Source organism: Carassius gibelio, chromosome A20 (genome assembly GCF_023724105.1).
Source record: "Carassius gibelio isolate Cgi1373 ecotype wild population from Czech Republic chromosome A20, carGib1.2-hapl.c, whole genome shotgun sequence".
Lineage (NCBI taxonomy): Eukaryota > Metazoa > Chordata > Actinopteri > Cypriniformes > Cyprinidae > Carassius > Carassius gibelio.
The window spans coordinates 18,860,762-18,887,571 of NC_068390.1; the positions used below are offsets into that span (position 1 = coordinate 18,860,762).

Here is a 26,810-nt window from a genome sequence, read left to right on the forward strand (position 1 = left end):
GTCGGTGTAGTTTGATCCCTGAGCTCCAGAAAATCAGTAAAGAGGTGAAGTTACTGATTTGAAAAACAAAAAGGCTGGAAAACCATTTGGAGAACCATTTCATCATAAAAGTGTTCTTCAGGATGCTATGGTTCTAAATAGATGTAAAGAACCTTTAAAGAACCATCTTTTATTTTTAGAGAGAAGGTCCTGCTGTGTCTAAACAACAGAAATGTATTTAATTTATTTAAAGGACTCTGATTGCTTTAAAATATAGCAGGACAGGACACAATACCGTGACAACTACATGTATGTGTGTATATAGATAGATAGATAGATAGATAGATAGATAGATAGATAGATAGATAGATAGATAGATAGATAGATAGATAGATAGATAGATAGATAGATAGATAGATAGATAGATAGATAGATAGATAGATAGATAGATAGATATAGCAAATGTCCCTATAATTCAGGCATGCACATATGCACTTTACGTAGTCTGTACTTTGTTTTATGTTCACCTTTTAACTTTCTTTTTTCCACTTTTAGTATTATGTTAGATTATTTCAAATAATTTAATTATGTATAGTCTTGCACAGTACAATGTGAGTTTTGTAGTTAATGTTGTCTTGTGTAGCACCCTGGTCCTGGAGAAACGCTGTTTCGTTTCACTGTGTACAAGCTGTATAGAGCTGAAATGATTATAAAGCCTCTCTGACCCTGACTCTGCTTACTCTAAGTAAGAAGGTCCATGACATTATCTACTCAAAAAGGTAAGCAACTTGCCTCCTAAGACAAAAGATAAGCTCATCAATGCAAGAACGAAGGTTGGATGTCCTGATCTAAATGTCCTGATCAAAGGCCGTGCAGCATGTACATAAATGTGTCCACTAAAAAAATTAATGCATGCTATATATCAGAGTCGAGGAGTTTTTAAGAAAAGTTAATATTTATTATGTATACTTGTTTGTGAATAAACATGAAAAAAAAAGGTTTTAATTGTAAGATTATATTAAACTCACACAAACAGGTTTTCATGTTTATTAAATTGGCTTGAGAAAGCCAGCTTACTGAAATGCTATTTAAACTTCTTATTATTCTTCTGCTGAGACTAATATGTCTGACATATGCTACTCCTAGAGCTTTAACTCTTTAGATTTCAAACTCAGCCCAGCTCTTCAGACTGATATGTCCAAGTGTGCTATATCTTTTCTAACTGATAAATTACACAGGTTTTCATAAAAATTAAGATAAAAAACAAAACAAAACATAGACTTACATTGAAATGAACATTCTGTCAAACTCCAACTGTCAAAATTCAAATCTAAACACACTAAAGCCCATTAGACTCACACTAGGCACAGTGCTGCTTTAAACCGAGCCTGAGCACAATTATACCTCCTCCCTGATCCCCCGCTGGCCTGCACTCACACTTACATTAAACATTTCGGGCTGGAGCATGCTTACGTCATGCATGAGATAATGGAGAAAACCACTTTCGCTAAAATTCTGCAGAATAATTAACAATAATTAATTTATGATTTAAGCAGAGCATTGATCATTGATTTTCACTTGTATGAATCAGAAAATTATTATGGAGACAGCTGAGGTTAATTAAATCAGTTGCAGTTTTACTCGCAAACTACATTTCCTGTTCATCAATAATGTAAGAACCAGAGCCATTATAAACCTAAATATATTGATTTATATGGATAGTGTAGTAGTAGTAATAGGATGTTTGCAGTCATAATGATGACAGTAGCGCATACAAAATAATATCTGCTCTGCAACTCCACACACACTGCTCGGGTAGCGTGCCCAAGCCCAACCGAACCGTGCCCTGGCCCACCTCTTCCAACCAGGCTAGGGCTGCCCTACCAACCACATAGCAACACCTTAACAACCACCCCGGGTACCCTAGCAGCCGCATAGCAACACCCTAACAACCATCTATCTATCTGACAGACTGTATTGCCTTCAAAACATTCAAACTTTAAGCTTTTAAAACTACTTTAAACTTCAAACTATGTCAGACTGAAACCCATCAAACTTTTTAAAGTTCCTAAACTTTCTGGTCCAGCTTTCTCAAGCCAACTTAAAGTTGCCTTGACAAACCTTTTTATCTAGCTTATTAATTTTTGCATTAAATTAAAATGATTATTTGTCTGTTTAATATGAGCCTGTGCTGCTGTTATCACATAATATACAGCATCCTAAAACTGTTTAAGCTTAAGCCCTTATCAGAAACTGCCTGTAATATGAGTAGGTGCTGATGAAAGGGTGTATTACAAACCTCAAATGCTTCTCAGGCAATACACGGTGAAATCTGTATTTTGTGTGTTTACTTCAGCAATGAAAGCAGCTGATTTAGCATTTACAATACAACAAACCTATACCACAGTCCTAAACCATCAAAGTTATAAACTGAATAAAGAAAATACATTATTATTTTTGTCATCAATATTAATAATAATTCATAACAATTTATATCTTAATAAAATCATTGATAAAGTCACCCATGCAAGCCCTCACAAAAGGGCTTTTAATTGTGGTTTTGTTGATTAGATAACAGTAATCTTGCAGTAGTTGCACAACTGTCTGTGTTTGATAATGTCTTTGCATATCTGTCTTGTACAGTATACTGTACTGAGGTCAGGTTCACACATTTGTCCATCTGCTATGAATAATGCCTGGCTCAGAGACTGATAAAAGTGCAGAATTAATAACCATATGTTAATGAGGGAATGAGCATATGAGGGTCTGCGTGCATGCCTGCACCTGTCTCTGTCTCACATGTGCAATATAATGCACCACTCACATCAGCACAAAACCAAGGTTCACTACATTGATTTTGTGACTGATGATAACAGGAAACTAGGTTAACAAATGGATGATTCATGACTGTTTTAAAGTTCTTTTATTAACAGTTATCAAAATGTCAAATGTATCAAATTTACTATTCATATATTATATACAAGAATGTTTGACACAAGTGTTAATGTTATTTTTAATTTTCTCAGATCTATGAAACAAAACAAAAAAACATCTTCATGCAACCGTTTTACTCATTTAAGTTCTAAATTTCAGTGGAAAAATATATAGTTTCAACATAGCAAAAAAGCAAAAATAAACTAACACAAGGGATTACTTTACACTGTAGAAAAAAAGAGGAAGAAGAAGAAAAAATAAAATTTCCAGTACCTTTTTGGTATGAACAGTTGGAGTGAACAGACATCTCGTCTATGAAGAAAATCATAAAAGAACATTTCAACAGGAAAAAAAAAAGTGTCAATTCTACAAGTTGCATCAAGGTCCCAGTATGATACTGGCATAAACTTTATAGTGCAAAATAATAATTTGTGCAGACAGGAACTTTGGTCAGCTTTTAATCTCATTATTTTAAATATTTATATATTGCATATTATTTTCTTTTATTTTTGTTAAAGCACTAGAATGAGAAAAAAATGTCCAGACATAATCAGTGCACTTTTCTTTTTTATGTAAATAGTAAAGGCAAGTCTGTCAATATCTGAACCTTGATGTCAGTGGACTTTTAAACAAGTTTCATGATAAAATGGGGCTGCTGTGCATGTGCTCTCTTTTTCCAACTGAAAAGACTCTTTTCAACTGAATTTTTTTTAAATACAAACTGTCAGTTTCCCTAATAGACAAAACTGTATCTTCTCAGGGTTAGGATTAGGGTGGAGCCTTGACTGAAGACTCTCAAAGAGTGCATAGTTCCAGGACATAAAAGACATAGACTACATGACAAACTTAAAATAAATAAATGACAATTTGATCAGTTTAGTGCATTAATTCATAAAACTTCTCTTGACTCATCATCTCCATATTAGTGGATTTGCCTGCATGCAAATTTCACACAGATTACATAATCTGAGAAAATTAATGTTTTCAGATTTGGATTGTCTCATTTGAAAGTATACATTTCAATCTCTATAGATATATTTTTCATGTCCGTAAGGCAAGTATAAAAGGAGTTTCACACTCAAGTTCACAGAGGCAGAGACGGCTGGAAGCGCATCCTGTTTGCTTTCATTGTTTTACTTAAATGCAATGTTTTGTTTTTATATTGAGTGCACACAAATAAAAGTAGAAGCTTTACAAATTTGAAAGATAAATTACTCTGTATGACTAAATGACAGAGTATGTTAAGAGTAAGTGACTGCACCGGTGCCTCCATTTGTCATGCTGTGAGCGAGCTACTGTTCAGCTTTCATACTCTGCACAGACACTTGAATAGCACACATTTTTCTAGGTTAATTGAGATTGAGTGGCCATGTAAAGTTGCTACTACTACTTATATATTTCAGCTGATAAGCCATATTTGAGGTCGAGGAATAATAGGCGAGTATTCGGATGTATTGAATTACTAATGAATCCAGCCGTTAACGATCTGTCTGTCACGAACTGTGTGACCTCACCACTTCCTGTGGATTATTTTTCTTCTGTCTCCTGACTAACAACATTTTGGTTGACCAAGCCTGTACTATAGGTTAGTCGACTATTAGGGAGCAGCCCTATGTGCTTCATAACATAATACCTTGTGATGCTTATAAGAATGTTTAAGGACCAATTCTAGAACAATCTGCTTGAATAGCTTTCCCTAAATCAAAAAAATAAAAATAAATAAATAAATATGTGTATATATATATATATATATATATATATATATATATATATATATATATATATAAATAAATAAATATGTAAATATATATATATATATATATATATATATATATATATATATATATATATGTGTGTGTGTGTGTGTATGTATGTATGTATTTATGTATATATATATATATATATATATATATATATATATATATATATATATATATAGCTTTGACAAACAACATTCTATGTACCCAAGAAGACTTGCCAGGACAGAAGTGATTAGTATTTACTCATTACACAAAATAAGAGGTTAGTGAATAAAGTAAACTGGACAAAAGGGCAGAAGGTTTAAACATTTATTCCAGTATCAGTTCATTCAGTTCAGTCTGATTGTTAATAACCTTGGCAATAGATGTCAAAATAAAATGTAGTCAAAATAGATATGTTGGTTCCAAGATTAGTTATATGACCTCATCTGGTTTGGTGCCTAATTTCCTACTTTGCAACATCATAAGTAAGAAGGCATGAAATAAAAATAGGCTTCCTGCCATCGCATTACATGGCAAGAGGAGTCAGGAGGAAGTTGTTGTGATGTTACTGTTTAAAATCTGTAAAGGTAGGTTTAAATTAAAATTTCTGAATATACACCAAGTAGTAAAAAAAATACGAAAAGTTAAATAAACTTTCATGGCTGACTAAACAATAAACAAAATAGAATTAATCAGTTGACCAATCAACAGATCAGGCAAACCAAACATCCTCTAAAAAACCATTTTCTATTTGTTTGAAATAGCTGCCTTTGTCCTGCCAGAGAGGCATAAGATATGAACTTTGGAGTGGGGACTTTACTTTTTGCAGCTGCCATTTCTCCTCCCATAACGGTCTTAATATATAAAGTCATACGCAGCAGTAATACAGCAGATCACATCTGAATACTCAAAGGTCTTAAGGAAAGAGCTTAACTGAACCCATTATGGGGGACACTAAGCTCTGCCTTTTGTTGCTTCTAAGTGGAATATTCTTAACAAGTAAGTACTACTAGGGATTTAATAGAAACATTTGTGACTGGTGCAGTTTGTTTGATGATATATTTTATTTTCATGTTTCAGTTCTAGTAGTACTCATTTGTTTTTAGTTATGGACAAAAAGTCTTGACCAGGTGCAAGATCAAAGGATGAATCAAAAAATAGAAAAAGGATCTGCACACTTATATGCTCCCTTCATTTCAAAAAGTTAAAACGAGCAATGTTGGTCAAAGACCTTCGTCAGGTTTGCCTTTGACTGAAACGTTGCTGCTTATAACTTCTTGAAATAAAGGGAGCATAACAGTATGCAGATCCTTTTTCTATTTAAAAAAAAAAATAAGAAAAAAAAGTATTTGTAAAGATAATTTTAGTAAAAATTTTAACTTTAATAATGTTTTTTATATTGTAAAATATTTTCTGTAACTATATACATATATATATATATATATATATATATATATATATATATATATATATATATTACAACAACATTTACTGCTGATAAACATACATTAAGAATATTACATTTCAATGATAACAATAAAATGATAGATGATAAAAATAAATATGAACCTCTAACAGTCTTATCTATGTTATCATAATTTTTTTTTTCATCTTTTGGTATTCTATTACATTTTTTTCTATTGTTTTAAACAAAAAACATTTAAATACCATATGTATTATATAATGATTGAAATTGTTCTATATTGTACTCCTTGTTGTCTTTTCACCTTAGATGCTCAAGATGAGGAATTACCATGCCTTTGTAAGTGCTAAGCTATTTTTTTTTTCTTTTTTAAAGGAAATATAAATGATGTATAATAAATTCTATATGGTATCTGTTTTACTGTAATAATACAATTTTATACTTTATCTCTTCAAGTCATGTCAAGTCAAGGGTTTTCTTTTAGAAAATCTAATGTTGTAGTCTAAAGATTTAAGATGTGATTTTTGCTCCCCTAGTGGCCAAAAGATATAAGAGCTTTCACAAGTACGAATACACCTATGAAATAGAGTCTCTAAATGCCCTGAATGGAGAAACTAATGGCCCCAAAGCAAGATGCAAGGTATAAATGTCAACACAGCCAATATTGTTTCGTTTGTTTGTTTTTTCTTCATAAAACGTGAAATTTCATACATATTTATTTTTAAACAGGTTGAAATTGAGGTCCCACAAACATGCCGCTATATTTTGCGCACAACAGAGTGTGCGTTGAGTGAGGTGATTGATGTTGATACAGAAGGAAATCCTCTCTTTGGGCCATCTGCTGGTGCAGAAGCTTTCAAGGCTGCCATGGAGAAGTACATTTCTCAAGGCATTCCACACCAAACAATATTCATATATATATACACATCAGAATGATATAAGAGAGTTATTTTGAGCAGATAAGAAGAAACCATATTAAACACCTAACCTGATCTCGATTCTCAGGAACCCACTGAAGTTCACCGTTGAGGGAGATGATGACATCAAGTTGTTTCCTGAGGATGATGAACCAGTCAATATTTTGAACATCAAGAGAGGTCTAATCTCTGCTTTTGCAGTGCCTCTGCTGGAGGAGGAAAGAAACAGACGAATGGTCAGTCATTCATTACCTGTAAAATGTTGCAAAAAGTTTTAATTTGTTAAAAGGTTGAAATGCATTGACTAATCCATTGACTTCTTTCCCAAAACCAGCCAACTATCTACGGTATGTGCAAGACAGGGTACACCGTGAACACCAGAGAGAACATTGCCACCGATGTCACCCTCAACAGAGATCTGTCTAAATGTGACAATTTTAGGCCCATCATGGACCACACCAGTCCCCTGGCCCTTATCACAGGCTTGGCAAGTCATCATAACTTTGAAAAAGGCACAATAACAATGTGATGAATATCTGATGGCTTCAATAATGTTTGAACTTGCTTGGTTTTTTCATCACACAGCACTACCCACTTGCTCAGCTCATCACAAGCAGCCAAACCTGCAACTACAAGTTTGATAATGCACAGAAACATATGACCTCTGCTTCCTGTACTGAAAACCACATGCTTGTGCCTTTCTCTTACAAGTGAGTTCATTGACAGCTACATGGGATTTTACTTTTGTTTGACCGTTTCATTTATTGATCTGCTAATTCATTCTGATTATAAACAGAGGAAAGTATGGAGTTACTAATGTAGGAAAACAAGTCTTGACTCTGGTTGGAGTGTCTGTGCACAATGAAAGAATCTTTGAGCATGGTAAGCAATCATTTAGACACTTAAATTAACATGTGTTTGCAGTAATTGCATTTGAATTAATGGAATTTTCTTGATTACTCACCTCTAGATGAAGCCAACATGAAGACACTGCACCTCGATGGAAGCATTGACTCAGTCCATCCAATTGAGGATAAAGAGGTCATGCTGTCAGTTCTAAGGGAACTGGCTGGCCTTTCTGAGACCAACAATGGACACAACAGAGCCCACCTAGCTCACAAGCTCATTGCTACAATCCGCAAAATGAATGCTGAAAGCCTGAGCACTGCTCTACCAGAGGCCCTGGAGATTTCTCGCTCCCTGGTGTACCAGGCATTGTTCCAGTGTGGCACGCAAGAATGTACCACTGCCATCTTGCAGGTTCTCAGAACGTTTGACCGTTCCTCAGTAGAGATTGATGCTGCAGCATATGCCATGGGAATGGTTCCCAACCCATCCAGAAGCCTTGTTATGGAAATGTTGAAGGTGGCCAAGTTCAAGGATAGCAAGCCCATCTACTATGCTCTCAGCAATGCTGTCAGGAGGTGAGAAAACAAGCACAAGTAAACGTTTGTCATGGTATTTAATCATTATATGAGAATTTAATGTTTATTCATCTGCCTTTTGCAAGACTCTATGAAACTGAAGGAAGAGTCACCCCTGAGATTCAGGGAGTCGCCAATTACGCCCTTGAACAGATCAGTGACTGCACAGGCAATCAGGAACATATGTACCTGGCCCTGAGGGTATGTTCAACTTTTTCCATTAAGCATGCTTCACCAAGTTATAAATAACAGCTTATATGTGGATACTGAAATCTGTATATGAAATCTCTAAGGTCATTGGAAACATGGCTTCTGCCGTTGGAGCCGCAAGCCCTGCTCTGAAATCAGCAATTATCCAGTGCATAAACCAACCTGCTGCATCCCCTGAGGTCCAGCAAGCTGCTGTTCAAGCTTTTAGACTCACTTCTGTCCCTGATGAGGTAACCAGATATATCAATAAAATAATAAATGTAATTTTAAATAAATATCGGCTAACATAAATTTGATATTTCTAACAGGGCAGAGAGGTGTTAATGAAGGTCATTTTTGATTCAGCCGCTCCCATACAGAAGCGTGTTGCTGCATATCTCATTGTGATGAAAGACCCTCAGCCCTCTGAACTGGCTCAGCTGGTTGCTGCTCTGCCTAAAAATGAAAACTGTCAGGCTATGAGCTTTGTTAACTCACATTTTAGCAACATCCTGAGCTCCAAATCATCTGAGACTAAGGAGTTAGTATAAATCTTCAAACATTTTAACATCTTAATTATACAATTTTTATTAAATTTCTCTTCTGCTTCTCAGACTTCAAGAGAAGATTCTCAATGCCCTTCAAGGGAATGAGATCAGAAATTCCACAGATCCAACAAAGTACTCTCGCAATTACAAAATTGGTTCTCTAGAAGGAAATGTGATCTTTGAGTCTGAAGAACTTCTGCCCAATGAAGTCATCCTGGAGATGACCCTGAATGCTTTTGGATATGACATAGACATGTTTGAGGTACAAGATTATTTTACATTTTTAAATGGTTTCCTTTAGTTTTTCTCTAGTATTCCTTTAGATATCTTATTATTTTTATGTTCTTACAGATCGGGTTGAATGGTAAGGGACTGGAACCCACTGTTGATGCTCTAATCGGCATTGATGGATTCTTCCATGACACCATGCAGAAGACCATTAACTATGCAGCTGATAAAGTGCCCAGGGGCAATGACATTATGCAGAGCATGTTCCCAACCCTATGGGATAACATAAAAATGCAAAAGGTCTTTTACATTTTACAATTCAAAATGTTGCTACAAGAACTTTCTTTGATTCAGTTTATCACTCACATATACTTCTCATTCTAGGCCCCTCAAAGCATCGTCAAGGAAATAATGAATAATATTAACAAGCTCATCAAGAAACTGAAGGTTCAGGATAACCCAGAGGCTATGATCTACCTGAGACTTCTGGGGGCTGAAATAGGCTATCTCAACACCAAGGATATGGAAGACATGGCCTACTCTGCTACCTTGCTGACTAATAGACTCTTAAATATGTTCCCAGTTGATGTAAGTGTATGGCTGTAAAATAAATATTAATGCTTAACAATCTGCCATGCTCAAAAAAAACAATATATTGTTTGAATGATTTGAACAAATTAATTATTTGTTTTACAGTTCATAAGGAACCTTTACTCGAGTGTCAACAACAACCTTTTTCTTCACTATGTCTTCATGGACAATGAGTTTTATCTACCTACTGGTACCGGAATTCCATTTAGAGTTGCCCTGTCTGGTACTTTTGCTCCAGGAGTGAAAGGAGGACTGAAAATTGCCCCTGATATGGTATGGTATATAAATAAATAAATATATATATTTACGTGTATATATATAATTTATTTTATTTTTTTAACCAAGCTATACTAAATTACTTCACCTATTTCTTTGTCTTTTCACACAGAGCGAGATGGCTTTCATGCCATCTGTTGGTGTGGAGTTTGTGACTGAGGTTGGAGCTCTCTTACCTGACTATGTTGAGTCTAGCCTGGAGATGCATACTAACATCTACCATGAGAGCGGCCTGAAAGTAAGGGTTGCAGTAACCAAAAAGCAGCTGAAGTTGACCTTTCCCATACCCCAAGCTCCAACAAAACTCATCAGTGTGACGTAAGATGCTACTGTTAACACAGAAAATGCAATCATGATAAATAAACAAACAAACAAACAAAAACAATTATATTGCTCTACATATTGTAATACATTCTGCATTTTGTTTTCTCTGCACAGCAACTCTTTGTTCTCAGTAACTGGTACTGAAAAAAAGACTATTCCTCCAATGATGGAACATGTGAAAGCACAAAAATGCACTCCATTCCTCCCTGGATTTAAGTACTGCAGTGCCATACAATACTCAGATGCCTTTTCCAGTGATGCCTCTCCCTACTTCCCCTTGACTGGTGACAGCAAGTAAGGGAATTACTGTTTTATTCATTTGTTCATTTTCTTGCTTTTCTGGGAATCCCAAATATTGAACATAGACCTGCATCTTTAGATTTGCCATTGAAATCCACCCCACTGGTGAGGTTTCTGCATACACAGCTACAGTTGACTATGTGTATGAAGACAAGGTTGACACGGTGACTTTTGGTCTGAAGGCAGAAGGTAAAGCAGTGCTTCCAAAATAATCCCTTAAGATCTCTAGACATTTTCATCTATTAACTAGCAACTGAAATGTAGATATTTTTCCATATAACAGGAACATCGTTTGAGGGCACAGCAAAACTGATGTTTGACAGACAGAAATACAGTGTCTCAGCTGATCTCCAGATTCCTGACTATGACCTTGAAGCTGGAATTCGGGTTCATTCTACTGACCGCAGCACAGAGAGCAGGGCCACAAATTCCATTCAAATTGACTTCATCAACAAAAATATACCCGAGGCATCTCTAGTTACCCTTGCTAAGTGTGCACATGTCCATATTACATATGTTCTAACAATAATAATTTATATTTTTAATAATCACACATTATCGTTCAAATAAACTTTTGGGCTTTTCCTTCTTTAGGATAGAGTCAATGAAGGATGCCATGCTGCAGGTTCAGCTGCTCATTCCTCATTTTCAGACTGATGCTAAAGTAACTGCACAACTGAAACATGCTGAGGGCCTCACAGTAGAGCTTGAGAGTGACCTTAGGCTCCCTGCGACAACCTCCTCTATTCAGAAAGTCATTCTGAAATATGGTATATTTGAATTTTAAGTGTACTTCCTTAAATTCAACTTCAACTCAAGTTGGAAGTCCTCTGTCATATTAACTAATTTTCATGTTCTTTTCAGATGCGGAGAAGATTGAGGCTGAGGTCACTTCTGATGTCAGCACTGAGATTCACAACAATATTCATTTTGATGCCATCAAAGCCACAGTCAGTGACCTGCTTGATCAGGAGATTGGAATGTCTGACATGAAGATCCGTGATGCCTTGATCCAGTCACTTGAGGTAAATGCAAAATAAATCCTTGATTCTCCAAACCCATAAATTTAAGCAAAACATAGGAATACAGAAAACATGAATTAGAATATAACACTTATTCAATAATCATCTAGGCCTCAAATGCCTACCTGGAACAATTTGCCACCAACATCCCATATGTCCAGGGCATTAGGATTCCTGCCTTCCCAGAATTCACTGTCCCCAAGAAGCTGTTCCTGAAGGCGTGAGTGAAATAAAAATACAGCAACTAATTTTAAAATGCAGAAACATGAATCATATCTATGATGTTACACATACTAATTGATGTTAAGTACATTAATACATTTTTTTTTAACAGTGAGGGTTCTGCTAAATACAAGTTTGGCCAGAATTATTATACCATCTCCATTCCTATTCCTCTTGGTGGGAAATCTTCTGGAGATTTCAACTTGCCTGCTGCACTGAACACACCAAAGCTGGAAGTACCTCAGCTTAGCCTAGAAGTTGCTTCCTTTAGCATTCCTCTTCCAGAGGTCTTTGTTCCTGAGAGTCTGTCTGTGTCACTGCCTCACATGGCAAAAGCAGAGGTGTCCAGCAAGCTGAGCAGCAACTTCTACGACATGGAGGCAACAGCTTCTGCTGGCAGGGAACTTGTTGAGAAACCAAGCTATTCTGCCATGTTTGAAGTCATTGGAACTAGCCCAGTAGATCTCCTCTCCTTCAAAGTGGAAGGTATTTGTTGGTTTGCAATTTAACTTAATTTTTCATAATCTGTTATAAAATGCTTATTATTTGATTGTCTTTATGCTTATGTTTAGGATCTGCTTTAGTGGAAGACACACCTGGGGAATCTTTGAGGGCTGAGATTAAATCCTCTCTTGATCACAAGCTAATTGAAGCCAGTGTTAATTATGTTGAGGAAATGACAACTGCTGAAAAAATCAAATTTAAGTCAAGCAGTAAGATTGAGGCAAACAGTCCCTTGGGTTTGAAGATTTCAGTGGAACACACAGGCCAGGTTGGAGTCAATAAGGATGAGATCTCAGGAGACGGAAATCTGATGGGCTCCATCAAGGCTGGCCCTCTGAATGGAACAGTTGCTCTCAGGCAGTCACTTATCCTACTCCCATTTAAGCCAGAAGCGAAAATTGATTCCTCTCTGAAAGTAAACTCAGAACATTTCCAGGCAGAGAATACAATTGAAGCAGTTTTAACCAATGGAGAGCTCAATGTTATATCGAAAACTACTGCATTAGAGAACACTCTGATGCATGATGCTGAAGTTACCTATACAGGGTCTCGACTTGCTCTGAAGTCAGATACAAGGGCAAAAATTCTCAGTCTGAACATCCAAAATGTAGCTGAGGCTAGTGCTAGTCCTGATTTGGTTTACATTAAGATTGACACTAATGCCGATGTGTTTGCTGGGGTTGAAAATCATATCCATTCCCAGTTTATAGCAACACTGGATGCCAATGGACTGGATGTAAAAAGCGATGCCTCCGCAAATCTGACTGAACAGACAGCTTCCCACAAGTGCAGCCTATCTCTAACCAGGGATGGCCTGACCACGAGTGGCACAACTTCACTGGAAAGCTCTCTCGTCCCTTTGACGCTTGAGAACAAATTCAGTGGAGCCCTTGACACTTCAAAGCTTTCCCTGTCAGCTGAGACGAAGGGTAAATTTTATAGAATGATAATTAAAAATACAAATTCTCTGTCTGGATCTCTGTCCTCGGTAGCATTCAATTCTATAATGGATGTTAAAGATGATGTTGTATCTTATAAGCATGACATCTCCATTCAGATTGAACCATATACTACTTCAGTGACAATCAACAATAATCTGCATGTTCTGGACATCACTCTGGTTAATTATGTCCAGTTTAAGGCACTTCCATACACAGCTGACTTGAATGGCAGATGGAGGCTTTTCTTTGGTGATGATGAACTGAAGCAGACATATGAGATGAAATATCAAGATCTGGTTGTCACTGCCAAGTGTGGTTCTACTGTAAAACTTATGGGATCTCACATGAGCCACAACACAGAAATCGAGGTTGCTGGACTTTCAATCACATTCAGCAATGATGCACTTTTAAATTCAGAGTACTTACGCTTCAATGGTAACTTTTATGCCACTGCTGTTCCCTTCAGATTCAGTGTTGATGCCATGGCCAATTCAGATGGTGATTTGCATCTGTATGGAAAACAAAGCGCACAAGTTTACACAAAATTTCTTATGAAGGCAGAACCACTGGCTCTTGCACACTCACACGAATGCAGAGTCTCAACAACTCACAATTTGGACAATGGTCTATCAATTGAAATCAACCTCGATAATAAGATTGATACTGTGCTGACACCATCTAAGCAGCAGGCCACAATGAGAGTGAAATCTAAGGTCAACAACCATTTGTTTAACCAAGATGTGAGTGCTTACAACAACCCTGAAAGACTTGGAGTAGAAGCGTCTGGATCCATCATCACAAACTTCTTAAACATAAATGATGCTGACAACCAAGACCACTTTTTCTCAGCCTTCCTAAAATATGATAAAAACAATAACAGCCTGCCATTGATTCAGAAATTTCCTGTGGACCTGCAACATATCAAAATGACAATTTTAAGGATTGCTGAGGCCATGCAGTATTATATCAACAGAGAAGACATCATTGCAGAGATTCAGAACCTAGCTAAGTACATAAGTGATTCTGTGAATGAGCTAAATCTGGAGAGGAAAATTGCCAAGATGAGTGAAGGTCTGATTGCTCTATATGAGAAGTATGGATTTACTCTGGATAACATGGAGGCTGCTCTGATTAATCTAAACCCTGTTATGTTGAAGTTAGTCACTGAACTGGACACTCATGTACAAGAGATAGAAAAAATTGTGAGAGAAATGATTGCAAGTGGCACACTATGTGACACTGCAATACAGAAACTAACAGAAGAACTGAATGCATTCAATGAGAAATATGACATCAGAGCCATAGTTCTAGCTGTCATTGAGGCTGTAGAAAATTTTATTAAACAGATTGATGTAACGAGACTGAAGGGCAGTGGCAGTGTCCTCTTGCAAGATCTTGAGGAACAGTTTGATATTAAATCCACACTGGAGGCGGTTTTGAGTGAACTTAAGCAGTTTGTTGCAAACTTTGAACAAGGAAAGTTTATTGAGGATGTGAAGAACTTTGTAACCTCTGCCAACTTCAGAGATTATGCAGACAATTTGGTGGCTCAAATCCCTACAGAGGAAATACACAAGACTGTTGAAAAAGCAAAACAACTGCTTACTGTACTGGGAGGGAAGCTGAATACTATCTACAGCATTGTGAGAGAAACCCTGGTGCAATCTGGGGTTGACAAGAAGATTGAAGCAATTCTGGAAAAGGTGGTTGAACTTATCAAGAAGTTCAATATTGAACAAACTGTTAAGGCTCTTGGTAGCACATTGAAATATATTCTGACCCCCATCACTGAGATGCTGGATGAGGCCATGACCTACTTGAAAACAACAGAGGTAAACAAAATCATTGAGCATTTAAACAACTGCCTGAGCCATTGCATCGGACAAATTAGATCATTTGACTACAATGTATTTGTGGATGAAGCCAACCAGAAAATCAAGGACTTGATAAATGAACTTTACACCATGGGTTTGTCACTTGAGATCCGCCAAAAGCTCCATGCAATCAGAGAATTAGTCAGTTATGCTCTGTCATCTCTTACTGCTTGCCTCGAGGAGCTAAGAACAATCAAAGTTGCAGATGTGGCCAAAAAAATCAAGGAGATCGTTGATAGGATAGTCTACATTGACACTGAGGAATTTATAGAAAGCCTCAGGAAGAGAATTACAGACATGGATATCAGAGAAGAAATCATGCAGCAAGTGAGTGGTATCTACACTAAGGTAGTTGCCATTGCAACAGATGCATGCAGTGCTGTTATGGAAATAATTCAGACCATGCTTAAAGATCAGGCAATTGTCATTGAGCTGAAGCAAATCTGTGATGGAGTCAAGACAGGACTGAAAACAGCTGAATTTGAGATCCCATCTTTCACTTTCCCACTCACTGACCTTGTTGTACCTTCCATAAAAATAAGTTTAGAGAAGCTTCAGGAATTCAGCCTCCCTTCTACATTGATTGACCTTCCAGAGTTTATTATTCTGCAATATTACACAGTGCCACCAGTCAGAATAGAGTATGATGATATCAGGCAGGGACTATTAGACCTATTAAACTTCATTGCCAATTATGAAAGGCCATCTGTTGATGACATCTTTGGAGACCTAAGAATTATCTACCTGCCAGACATCTCTGCCATCACACTGCCAGAGATAAGTCTTCCAGAGATCTCCTTCCCTGAAATTCCCAAATACTCTCCGGAGCACAAATTCTTAGACCTGCAGATCCCAGAATTCACTCTCCCTGCAGTCCCAAGTGAAGTCATGATACCCTCCTTTGGAAAGCTTTACGGTGAGGTTATGGTCACTATTCCAATTTTCAACATGAGAACGACCATGGAATTCTTAAACTCTACTGAAAGTGCAGAAACCCCACAATTCACAGGGCACATAACCTCACATGGATCATCTGAATATGACATTCTTAAATACACCTTGGATTCCACAGCTCGGCTTGCCATCCCTAAGATGAGTCGTGTGATTGTTGCTGAAACCCTGAAGATCACTCACAGTATTCTAGCATTTGACCATCAATCCTCATTGTCACTCTACGGCTTCTCAGCCCAGGCTGTTGCCAAGAGTAATATGAAGATAACTATCGCCTCCCTTAGTGCTAACATTCTTAACCATGCTTTCTTCGCACTGGAGGATGGAATGTCTGCAAATATTAAAACACAATATACTGACAAGGTAAGAATTCCTGCGCTTTCATGGAACAGTGACCATTCTTACACTAATGAGGTCACTCTTAAGCAGGATGGTTTAAAAATCCTTCTGACGATGACGGAAGAAGCCAAGGGCCATATATCTGTGCAAGATGATTCTGATTATTTCACCGCCAAGAGTATCTCAACTATAATTATTACTCCAACAACAGCCACACTAACAATTTCTACAGATGGCGAAGTCATTTCTACAGAGGGCGGAGGTGGATCTTTAAAGATTAAACAGAAAATAAATGCTGAAGGTGTTGCCCTGAACTACATCGACCTTAATGCCCATATTGAAGGAAATTATGATAGCGGAGAAAATTACGTTCTAATTGCTTATGGAAAGGCTAATCTCAGAGAAATGAAGGTAGATATGAAGGCAGCCTATGACACAAAGTTCAATGGATTGCTCAGTGGTACATTTTCTAGTGCCTTCAACATCTTAGTGCAACCCTTTGAGATGATCCTTGATTTCCAAAACAAGGCTAATACTAAACTCAGCTTCAAAGAGCCTCTGACTGCAAAGATTGATCTCCAGAATGATTATGCTCTTATCTTAAATACTGACATGCAGAAGTTGAGTACTGTGGCAATTGCTCGTTTCAACCAGTACAAATACAGTCACAACTTTACAGCTGCCAACAATGGAGATGAGGCTGGCATTTATGCTGGAGTAAATGGAGAGGCCAATTTGGAATTTCTGACAGTCCCATTCAGCATCCCAACTATTGAGTTTGAAACATTGATTATAAATTTTAACACTCCAGAAATCAGCAACATCAACCTATATGAACATACTGGACTTAAGCATTTGTTGACCAACTTTGACCAGGCTATTGATGTAGATGCAAAGATTGTCTACCAGAAGAGTAAAGCTGCAGCCATTATTGATCTTGGTTTCATTAACATCCACCCTCTGGGTGATTTAATTTCTGAAGTGTCATTCAAGTCCTCTATATTCAGCCTTAATGCTAATGCTGGTATCTATGGGAAAGATAATCCTGTAATTCAATTTGGAGCAATTACTGCCTCTGAGTTTGAGGGACTGAAATCTAAGATTGAAGGAACCAGCAGTCTGAGCACCAAAAATGGATTAAAATTAGCCAATTCTCTGCTCCTGGAAAATCGCCACATTGAAGGAACCCATGAAAGCACTGTAACTATAAACACAGATAACTTTGAAGTTGCACTGTCTGCAACCACAACTGCAAACATTAACCTACCTATTCTTACAGCTAAAGCCAACCACCAATTTACTGCTGACAACAAAGCCCATCCAAAAGCAGATTCAACTTTTAAGACCGAGTACACATTTGACTTTCCCATTATTAAGCTTGTTGGTAAGGGAAATGCTGAAAACATCTTAAAAGGTGAAGGAACTCATACATTTATCTCTGCTGAGACTCTCATAAAGGGTACCATTGATGGAACATTCCTAGATAGTGGTATTTTAAAGGGAGCTTTGAATTATGACGAATCTATCTATCTGAATGGCAAAAGTTTGCGATATGCTTTAAAGACTGTTGCTGACGGCAACCTGAATTATGGAAATCTCAAGATAGTGTTTGATGTAGATGAAAACCTGTCTGTGGAAACAGCTATGGAACGTGTTTATGCTATCCTGAAGTTTTCTTCCAAGAATGAAGCAAATATTGGAGGTTTTAACACAAAGGGAGATCATACTGGCCAGGCTACAGTTGATCTGGATTTTCTAAAGTCCCTGGTGGCTGTAATGAAAATTGACTTGTCTCAACCAAGCACTTTCGGTGACCTTAGGATCTCTGAGAGGGTGTTGGCGGAGCTTAGTGTACCCATGCAGACAATTGATTACACCTCAAAGATCATCTCTCCAGTATACACCACAGATGTTGCTGCTAAACTAGATGGTAGTGCACCAGTCTACAAAACTGTTCTCAAGGCTACAGCCACTTCACCAGTAGTTTTCCTGGAGTATAATTTTGACAGTAAGTATCTGCACAGACAAAAAATACAAATACATAAAGATCATTCAATTATACAATTTTTTACTAAGAGTAAATTACAATATTTGTTCTCAGCATGCTTAATTGATTTGTGCTTTCACACAAAACAGGCTCCATGAATACTACAATGGAGAATGGTGCCCTTGTTGTCGGAGCAAATGCTGTACTTACACATGCTGACTTTACTATGGACTTCAGCAATGTTTTTCATATGGGGTAAAAAATTAAAATAACTTCTGACATTTCATTGAATTCTAATTAAACATTTTCTATTAGGCTTATGAGTATTCTTTAATTCATAATGAGTCCTGTGTGTACATTTTAATTTTTTAGCATACTTATGGCTTCATTTTTTTTTCTTTTCTTAGTGATCCTAGCCATACCATGATTGTGGACATCACCAGCCCAGCATTCACAGATGTAAACTTTCGCTACGCTGCTCAAAGCGATGGGGTAAGTGCCTCAGGTTCCACACCAACAACTGGCCACCTTGGCTTCCAGCTTCAAGGAAGGATTCCATCTGAGATTAATGCGAGGATCTACAGCCGTTATGCAGTAAGTGGCATTTCATTACTCCTTCAAACTGAGGTATTTGTTTCTTATCATTCTATATAGATAGTAAAGATTCTATATTGTAATCGTTGCATTTTCTGCAGTCTGCCCCAGGAGATGATGTTGAAATTCTGATGATCAGAGCAGTACCAAAGGGAAATGAAAAAGTACTGTTGGTCAGCTACAATTTACTGGCCACACGTGATATAGGTGAAGGCTTGATAGAGAGGCTAGAAGATCAAATACCATCCTGTATTCAAGGATTTGCTGAAAAATATGGAATTGATAAAGCAATAAATAGACTGTTTAACATTGTTCAAGAATTTGAAAATATTTTAAGAGATGACCACTTTTCTGATTCTGAGCATAGTGAGTTGTCTAAACTTTTCAGAAGTGTAGTTGTTACATACCAAAAGACTATCCAGGTCCTGCTTGATGCTGCCATCAACTTCCTGAGAGAGACTAAATATAAATTGCCTGGAATGGACGAAGCTACTCTGCCTGAAATCTGCAACAAAATCAGATTTATTTTTGCAGAAATGTTGGAAAAACTCGCTAACAATCAGGAGGTATATTTCTTTACTCTAATGGAGAACTTCAGCACAGTTGAAATGACATTTTCTCCTGGAAAGGTCATGACTGTAGCCGAGGTGCAAGAAATTGTGAAAAGTACCCTTAGAAGTCACCTAGTTATGATAGCAGGTGTGATGAAGCAAACAGAAGGCCTTGATGTGTTTCTTGAGAAACTAGGACAAACCCTTCAAGAGATGGTTGATAAAGCACAAGAATTTGTGGAAAGCATTAAGTCTGACATCTTAGAAACTGTTGCTGCTCACCTTAACACTTGCTACAATAAGCTGCTGCAGACCTTAGATGGACTGACTACAGCGTTTGCCATCTTTGTTTTGATGCCTATAAGTGTATTTTATAGCAACATTTTGACCAGTTTGGATGAATTATTTAATGCAAATAATGGAATACAGCAAATTGAGTTTCCGTTGCCTTTTTTCCAGTAAATTGATCATTCTAAACAAACAGCGAATGAAATAAACACTACCGTCTTTTGGAAAGAGCATTCTTAAATGGACATAGCAGGCCAATGTACACTTAACTGAAGTGTAACAGCAACATGTATATAAAGCAATCACTGGTGCCATAAATGTCTCATTATTATGCTGTTGTATTATTCTGTTTGTATAAATGATTATTCAAATACTAACCTTGGTACAAAAATGTCAGTTGTGACGTATAGTTAATGGCATGATGAATGAAGCTAAATAAAGAACTTTTATTATGCAATATCATGAATTTCTTTTTATTTTGTTCTTACGAAGATGATAGTCTGTTGATCTGGACAGTTTCGCAAAATGCTTGAATGTGATTCTGAGCAGAAAACACACTTTTTTTCTCAACAACATTGCACAATATTAAATGTTCAGAGCTACTGTAACTGTCAAAACATTTGTCATACATACTGAACATTTAAAGCATATTGTATAATGGTGAATGTGAATACAGCAGAACCTGCATTTTAAAATACTATCTCTCAGTACATGAGCAGTCACTTAGATATTCCAGAACATCTATTTTTCTAAAAATGTGAAAAATGTACAAAGGCAAAAGTGCCTGAATTCAAAGCATTTTTACTTTCACATTTTTGTCATACATTTTAATTTTATCATATTTTGGCCATCTCTCTCTTATTTCATATTGTTTATTTCATACTTCAACATGGTAGCCTATGCAATATTTGAGATTAGGATTATTTTTCTTAATTTACACAAAAGACCCATCTCCAGTATACAGTAGCTTTTCTCTTCTCACTTGTAGTGAAGAAACTGAATTATTTACACAGTGAACAAATACCCATACAGAGTATATATATGAAATAGGCTATCCAAATACAATTTGTAGATACAATTAGTATATAAACCCTGCCCGCGTAAGGCGTGCCCCTTCCGGTTCGCGCTATTCTATAGTTTATTAAAAGTTTATTAATTCTGAACGTGTCGCGTGTCCATATTGTACCGAAATGCAACACTGCACTACATTGTGTTCGCTGCAAAACACCTGCCACTCGTGAAATCAATTGGATGAACGGTTCTTGGCAAAATATAAATGCAAACAGACAGAAAGACAGACAGAGATTCCTGCCTTTATTAGAGAAGAGAATATGTTCAGCAAATATATATATACAGTATATAGCACTTTTGTGTTCCAGCTAAAATTTATAAAATATTTGTTTGAGCACATTAATACATTTTTCCTTTTTGCAGGAATCATCTTATAAACCAATTAAATATTATGTGGTTTCCTCCCTCAGTTTGTAACCAATGCTTTGAAGTGTGAACACACCAGATGTTGAATGTTCAAGTGAATATATATATATATATATATATATATATATATATAATAGTATTTCTAACTAGATGTATGTGTGCATTGAAGGGGAGTTCAAAAAATTCAGTGATCTAGCTATTATAGAGATGAGCCGTCTGTAATGTATATGATTTATGTAAAGTATGAAATGTCATGTACACTCTGTATGTGTTTAAAATTTTCAAATTAGGAGTGAGAAGAAGTTTTGAGTCATTACATTAAGACTGACAGAAGGAAGAATTAGAGTCATGATAAATCAAACAACTGTGTGACTGTAACAATAATAATGTCTTGCCTGATGAGAGTCAGCACATTCAACATGTAGGCCTACTGTAAAAGATACTGAATAGAACTTTCCTAGAAAAATGGGAAAAAGTTGTGTGATAAAATTGTTAAGCAAGGGAGACCAGGGCAAGCTGTCACACTTCTTATACTCCAATTAATATTTCATAGTTTTAATTATTTTTATTTATTTTATTTTATTTTTTGTGGAAAATTAAACTCTCTGTAGACATATACTTACCTTACTATTGAACATCTCCACTGCTATTGCCCTTATGTCACCGAAGAATGTCACACTACAAGACGAGTACGCTATTGCTATATATTCCATGTTCAACTAACAGCTATTAAGAAAATATGATGAAACTGTATCATTAGTTTGGAGGACAGAATTTACAAAGTTATACTATACGCTTATTAGGCTACACTAAAAAAAACATATTTACTGGGATAAAACCATTATGATTTCTCTTGTGACATCTAGCCCCGATATTCTATATGACTGATTTATAAAGGATGATAGACTGATTAACTGAATTACAGAGAACGCACTCATTGACTGAATTAAAAACTCATCTCACGTCACGAGGATATTTCCAGGGGGCTCCACGAATATCTTGTCAACTATTTAAACTCTGGATAACCTGACCAGAGTTACGTATGATGGAAGCAAAACCAAACAGGCACACTTGAATCATACGAAGATGCAGCAATATGATCTAATTTCAGCTGTTCAGAGCACGGAAGGCTCCGGACTCTTCTGGGTGTCGCATTACCAAACGTTACCCAAACTTTTGGATTTTTAATTGTTGCTTGCCTCGGAGTGGAAAGTTTCCAAACGAAACCATCCCTCCTACTACTATAATCTATGATAACAAACAAATTGACAAGTGTCACCTTGCGGAACCTGCACGAGCTGAAAATGGCCTCCGGCGGTGAGCGACTATTCAACGAACTTGGACACTTTAAAAGGTAGCCTACCCATTTGATCCTGAGAGGTGTTTTTTTATTTTTTATGGCAAACACATCAAAACTGTTAATATTTGCTCCATATCATCGTTATCGCATGAATGATACCAATTTTTCATTATGTTGGTGGCCTTTAATAAATACTCGGAGCTTGCAGAGCCGAGCTTGATTTAGATGTAACGTAAAATAATAGCCAATCTGAACAATAAAAAAGTTAATATTTTCAACTTAACAAAAACTGTAGGCTACCTTACTATATCGGATATTTTATTTGAAAAGACATTCATAAGTTAAAAAAAAAAAAAAGGAGAAGAGGAAGAAGAAAAGCATTGTCTTATAATTAACAGAGAAGGACAATTTTATGAAAAATATTATACAGTAGCCTTGAGTTTGGAAGAAGCTAAAGCTCTGGGCTCCAAGCCCAGCACAAAGAACACTGCAGTGTATGGGCTAGAGATCAACCAAAACATCAAAGCTTAAATCCATTTTCACACAGGATTCCTGAAAGTGCCTTGACTGACTGAGAACAGTTAATACTCCAGTATTATCATCAAGTCTGAATGAGACATAAAATGTTTTTGACAAGTGTGATAGTAATTTTGTTGTTGCAGGCATTTGTGAATGGATGAGGCTGTGAGCGAGTTTGAGTGAAGTTTGGATAATTATTAAAACAATATTGGTATATTTGATTGTGAATTGTTTTATATTTTGTAATTGTAATGAAGAAGGACTTCATCATTACCTCATTATTTAAACCACTAAGTATTACATTTTTGTATTTCAGCTGAAACCACTTACACAGACTCTTAAGGTGCAGTCACATTAGTGAAATTTCAGCAAAATTTTGGGGCAAAACATTCCATTGTCTATTGTCAATAGTGTAGCAATGTATGAAGCACAGTTCACACAGAAGTCACTTTCAAATCAAGAATCTGTGACTAAACTTTAACCCGGTTTTGAAATCTGTGTGGATTCCTATTGAAATAACTGGATTTCACCAGTCAAAGTAAATGTGACCGCATCTTTAGTTTTTACAAATTGCTGATTTTAGCAATATTTTTTGCCAAAAAATTTCTTATAGCAATGTAAACAAAGTAAAATAATGATAAATGAACGATGCACTAATGTGTCATGGACCTTAAATATGATTTACCTACTTTCACTGACTGCATTACCAAGGTGCTTAGGCTTCAGCTTCAGTGGACAAAGGAAACACTTGTTCATTATCAGTTGATGGTGAGATATGTTTCTATGCATGCTTCATTAAAAGACAGACCTTGTTTTTTATACAATTGCATCTCAAGGTTTACTGTAGCTCCAGATCTATCAGTATTGTCCATAGTAAACGGTGACTGTACTTTATAATACTGCAGAACTTTTTTTTATTTTGGGTGCTTTGTATTATTTTGTTACTTAATATTTTCATAATTGTTATCCTACTGTCCTGTGTTCTCCCTAGCTTTGCATGACATGAGGAATTCAATGTAGAAGAGTTCCAAATAGTATTATATTCTAAAAACACTTGTAAAGTCTTGTGATACAGCTACCTTTTTCATCATAGACTTCTTAGACTTAATATTCAGTGCATTTACTATTTTCCTCAAGCTTATGAATTTATTGTGTTTTTGGACTAAAGAAACAGGGATTCTTGCTACAGACATGTACAGTTGTCATAGTAACATGATTGGCTAAAGAATGTCATATATTAATAAATATGATATCATGTCTAAATTGGTGTTTCATTAAAATAATTATAGTGGCAACACATATTGGTGATTGAAGTAGGTACTAAATGTCTTGTGCTGTTCACCTTTAACCCTCTCAAGGCAGGCGTTGCAGATTTGCAACAGTAAAGTAACTGAAAACCTTATTACCTTATAACCTTACTAAAAACTTTACTAAAGGTTACTAAAGTTACTAAGTTCCTAAAACTTAATTTGAGCCTGAGAGGGTTAATTCTCTGATGTGTAGAATCTACTAATGGAAAAAATTAGGAAATATTTTCCAGGTTAGTGGGCAGGCATCTCTCATTCGCTGTGACAGAGGTGAGGAGGCCCAAGACAAGCTGTGCACTGCCAGTCCTTGCTAAAAAAAAAAAAAAGGAAGAAAAGTCACAAATATATAAATAGCTAACAGCCCACTAAACATTGGACGTCAGATAGACGTGCAGATCATGTCTATATTAGGTATTTGAGTACTTCTATCATCAAGCATATTTCACAAATTAATCTCCATTGTGATTAGAACAGTTCAAGCAGGCCTACTTTACACATCCTACACAACAAAATCACCCACTCATTTATTAGGTACAGGCATTCTGCATTTAAATTTTTTTTTATATAACTTATTCAAAAGTTGCTGAAAACTGTTTTTAAAAATGCGAGGGGGCCACACTGTACCCTGTTTGTACATGTGAGGTCTGGGTTATCAGTGTTGACACAAATAGAAATTATCCTATGTGGACAGGGCCAGCCGGACACTGCACCTTGACCCTGCTCTGATACCCAGCTAAACACAAATACACATGCCCAGGGGCATCGGACTGGGGGTAAAACCAGTACTCATTACCAGGGCCCCAAAGGAAGAGAGGGCTCTTGAAAAGTCTGGAATATATATTTTCAAGGGGAGGTGGGCCCATTAGGACTGCCTATGCATAGGGCCCGGGATCTTGTGCAGCGCCCCTGCACATGCCTACACTGTTGCAAACACAGTCACCTATTTCAGGACAAAACTTACACGGAAATCAAACCAATCTAAATGGTACCTTAAACACACACTTGGCAAAAACACGCAAGATTGTGTGTGTGCCATAGAAATGATAATGCAGCTAACATATGACCAAATTCCTATCATAACAGATACAGCTGGGGGGGGAGTTGTGTTATGTTATGTGACCATGGAGCACAAAACTAGTCTTAAGTGTAAATTTTTCAACTGAGGTGAACAAATAAGCTTTCCATTGATTTATGGTTTATTAGGATCGGACAATATTTGGCCAAGGCAACTATTTGAAAATCTGTTTCTGAGGGTGAAAAAAAAATCAAAATACTGAAAAAATAATTGCCTTTAAAGTTGTCCAAATGAATTATTAGCAATGCATATTACTAATCAAAAATTAAGTTTGATATATTTAAAGGTAGGAAATTGACAAAATATCTTCATGGAACATGATCTTTACTTAATATCCTAATTATAAAAAAAAAAAGAAAGAAAATCAATAATTTTGACCCAAGCAATGTTTTTTTTTTTTTTTTTGGCTATTGCTACAAATATACCCCAGTGACTTAAGACTGGTTTTGTGCTCCAGGGTCATATTTATCTTTCACATATAGATGACAGACAGACAAAAGTTTTTTATGACAAATGTCAATAAACTTTTCATGAATATTCAAGATGTATTATTTCTTAAAAAAAAAAAAATAATAATAATAACATCTATATATATAAAATCTCTGTATACCTGATATGTGGTGTCGGGGCATAAAAACTGCATATATAGCATACAAAAATCAGAAAAAATGTGGTTTAAAATGGTATTAGGTATATAGCATGTCACAATGCTGACACTGCTGAAATGTCAACTATACCCAGATGTCAAGTACGATCACATCTCAACCCAAAGAACAACATGGTCAAAAGCAATTTTCACACTTTTCTTTAAAAACTAAATAAATAACCTGCAGCCATTTTTATGCAATAGGGCACATAAAATGTCCCTAAAAACGTACAAATATCACTGAAATGGATTTCTTGAGACCTATCACACCTCTCAGTGACAGTACTGACTGACATCTGTAAACAGCAAAACATCCAGAAAATCATAACCACGCATTTAAGAAATATGCACGAGTTGTTGCAGCAGCTTCTTATTTAC

At 36.3% G+C, this 26,810-nt stretch overlaps 1 protein-coding gene across 1 annotated transcript; it reads left to right on the forward strand.

The window, feature by feature from the left end:
- Positions 1 to 5,543: 5,543 nt before the first annotated feature.
- On the forward strand, positions 5,544 to 20,605 carry LOC127938886 (apolipoprotein B-100). The gene is made up of 28 exons (XM_052535792.1): positions 5,544 to 5,654; positions 6,388 to 6,417; positions 6,615 to 6,718; positions 6,808 to 6,953; positions 7,084 to 7,231; positions 7,330 to 7,482; positions 7,581 to 7,705; positions 7,792 to 7,877; positions 7,966 to 8,419; positions 8,506 to 8,620; positions 8,713 to 8,859; positions 8,938 to 9,149; positions 9,223 to 9,418; positions 9,508 to 9,684; positions 9,769 to 9,972; positions 10,081 to 10,248; positions 10,364 to 10,569; positions 10,690 to 10,869; positions 10,955 to 11,064; positions 11,159 to 11,366; positions 11,470 to 11,645; positions 11,740 to 11,900; positions 12,008 to 12,117; positions 12,232 to 12,605; positions 12,692 to 18,736; positions 18,865 to 18,970; positions 19,123 to 19,309; positions 19,411 to 20,605. The coding sequence occupies exons 1-28, from the start codon at positions 5,600 to 5,602 to the stop codon at positions 20,320 to 20,322; spliced, it is 11,295 nt and encodes a 3,764-aa protein (XP_052391752.1). The 5' UTR covers positions 5,544 to 5,599; the 3' UTR covers positions 20,323 to 20,605.
- Positions 20,606 to 26,810: the final 6,205 nt, after the last annotated feature.

Bases quoted from the DNA above. Each gene is read 5' to 3' on its own strand.
- LOC127938886 (XM_052535792.1), top strand. From the start codon at position 5,600: ATGGGGGACACTAAGCTCTGCCTTTTGTTGCTTCTAAGTGGAATATTC. The intron at 7,232-7,329 runs GTCAGTCATTCA...TCCCAAAACCAG, and splicing joins AGGAAAGAAACAGACGAATG to CCAACTATCTACGGTATGTG. The intron at 11,065-11,158 runs GTAAAGCAGTGC...TCCATATAACAG, and splicing joins TTTTGGTCTGAAGGCAGAAG to GAACATCGTTTGAGGGCACA.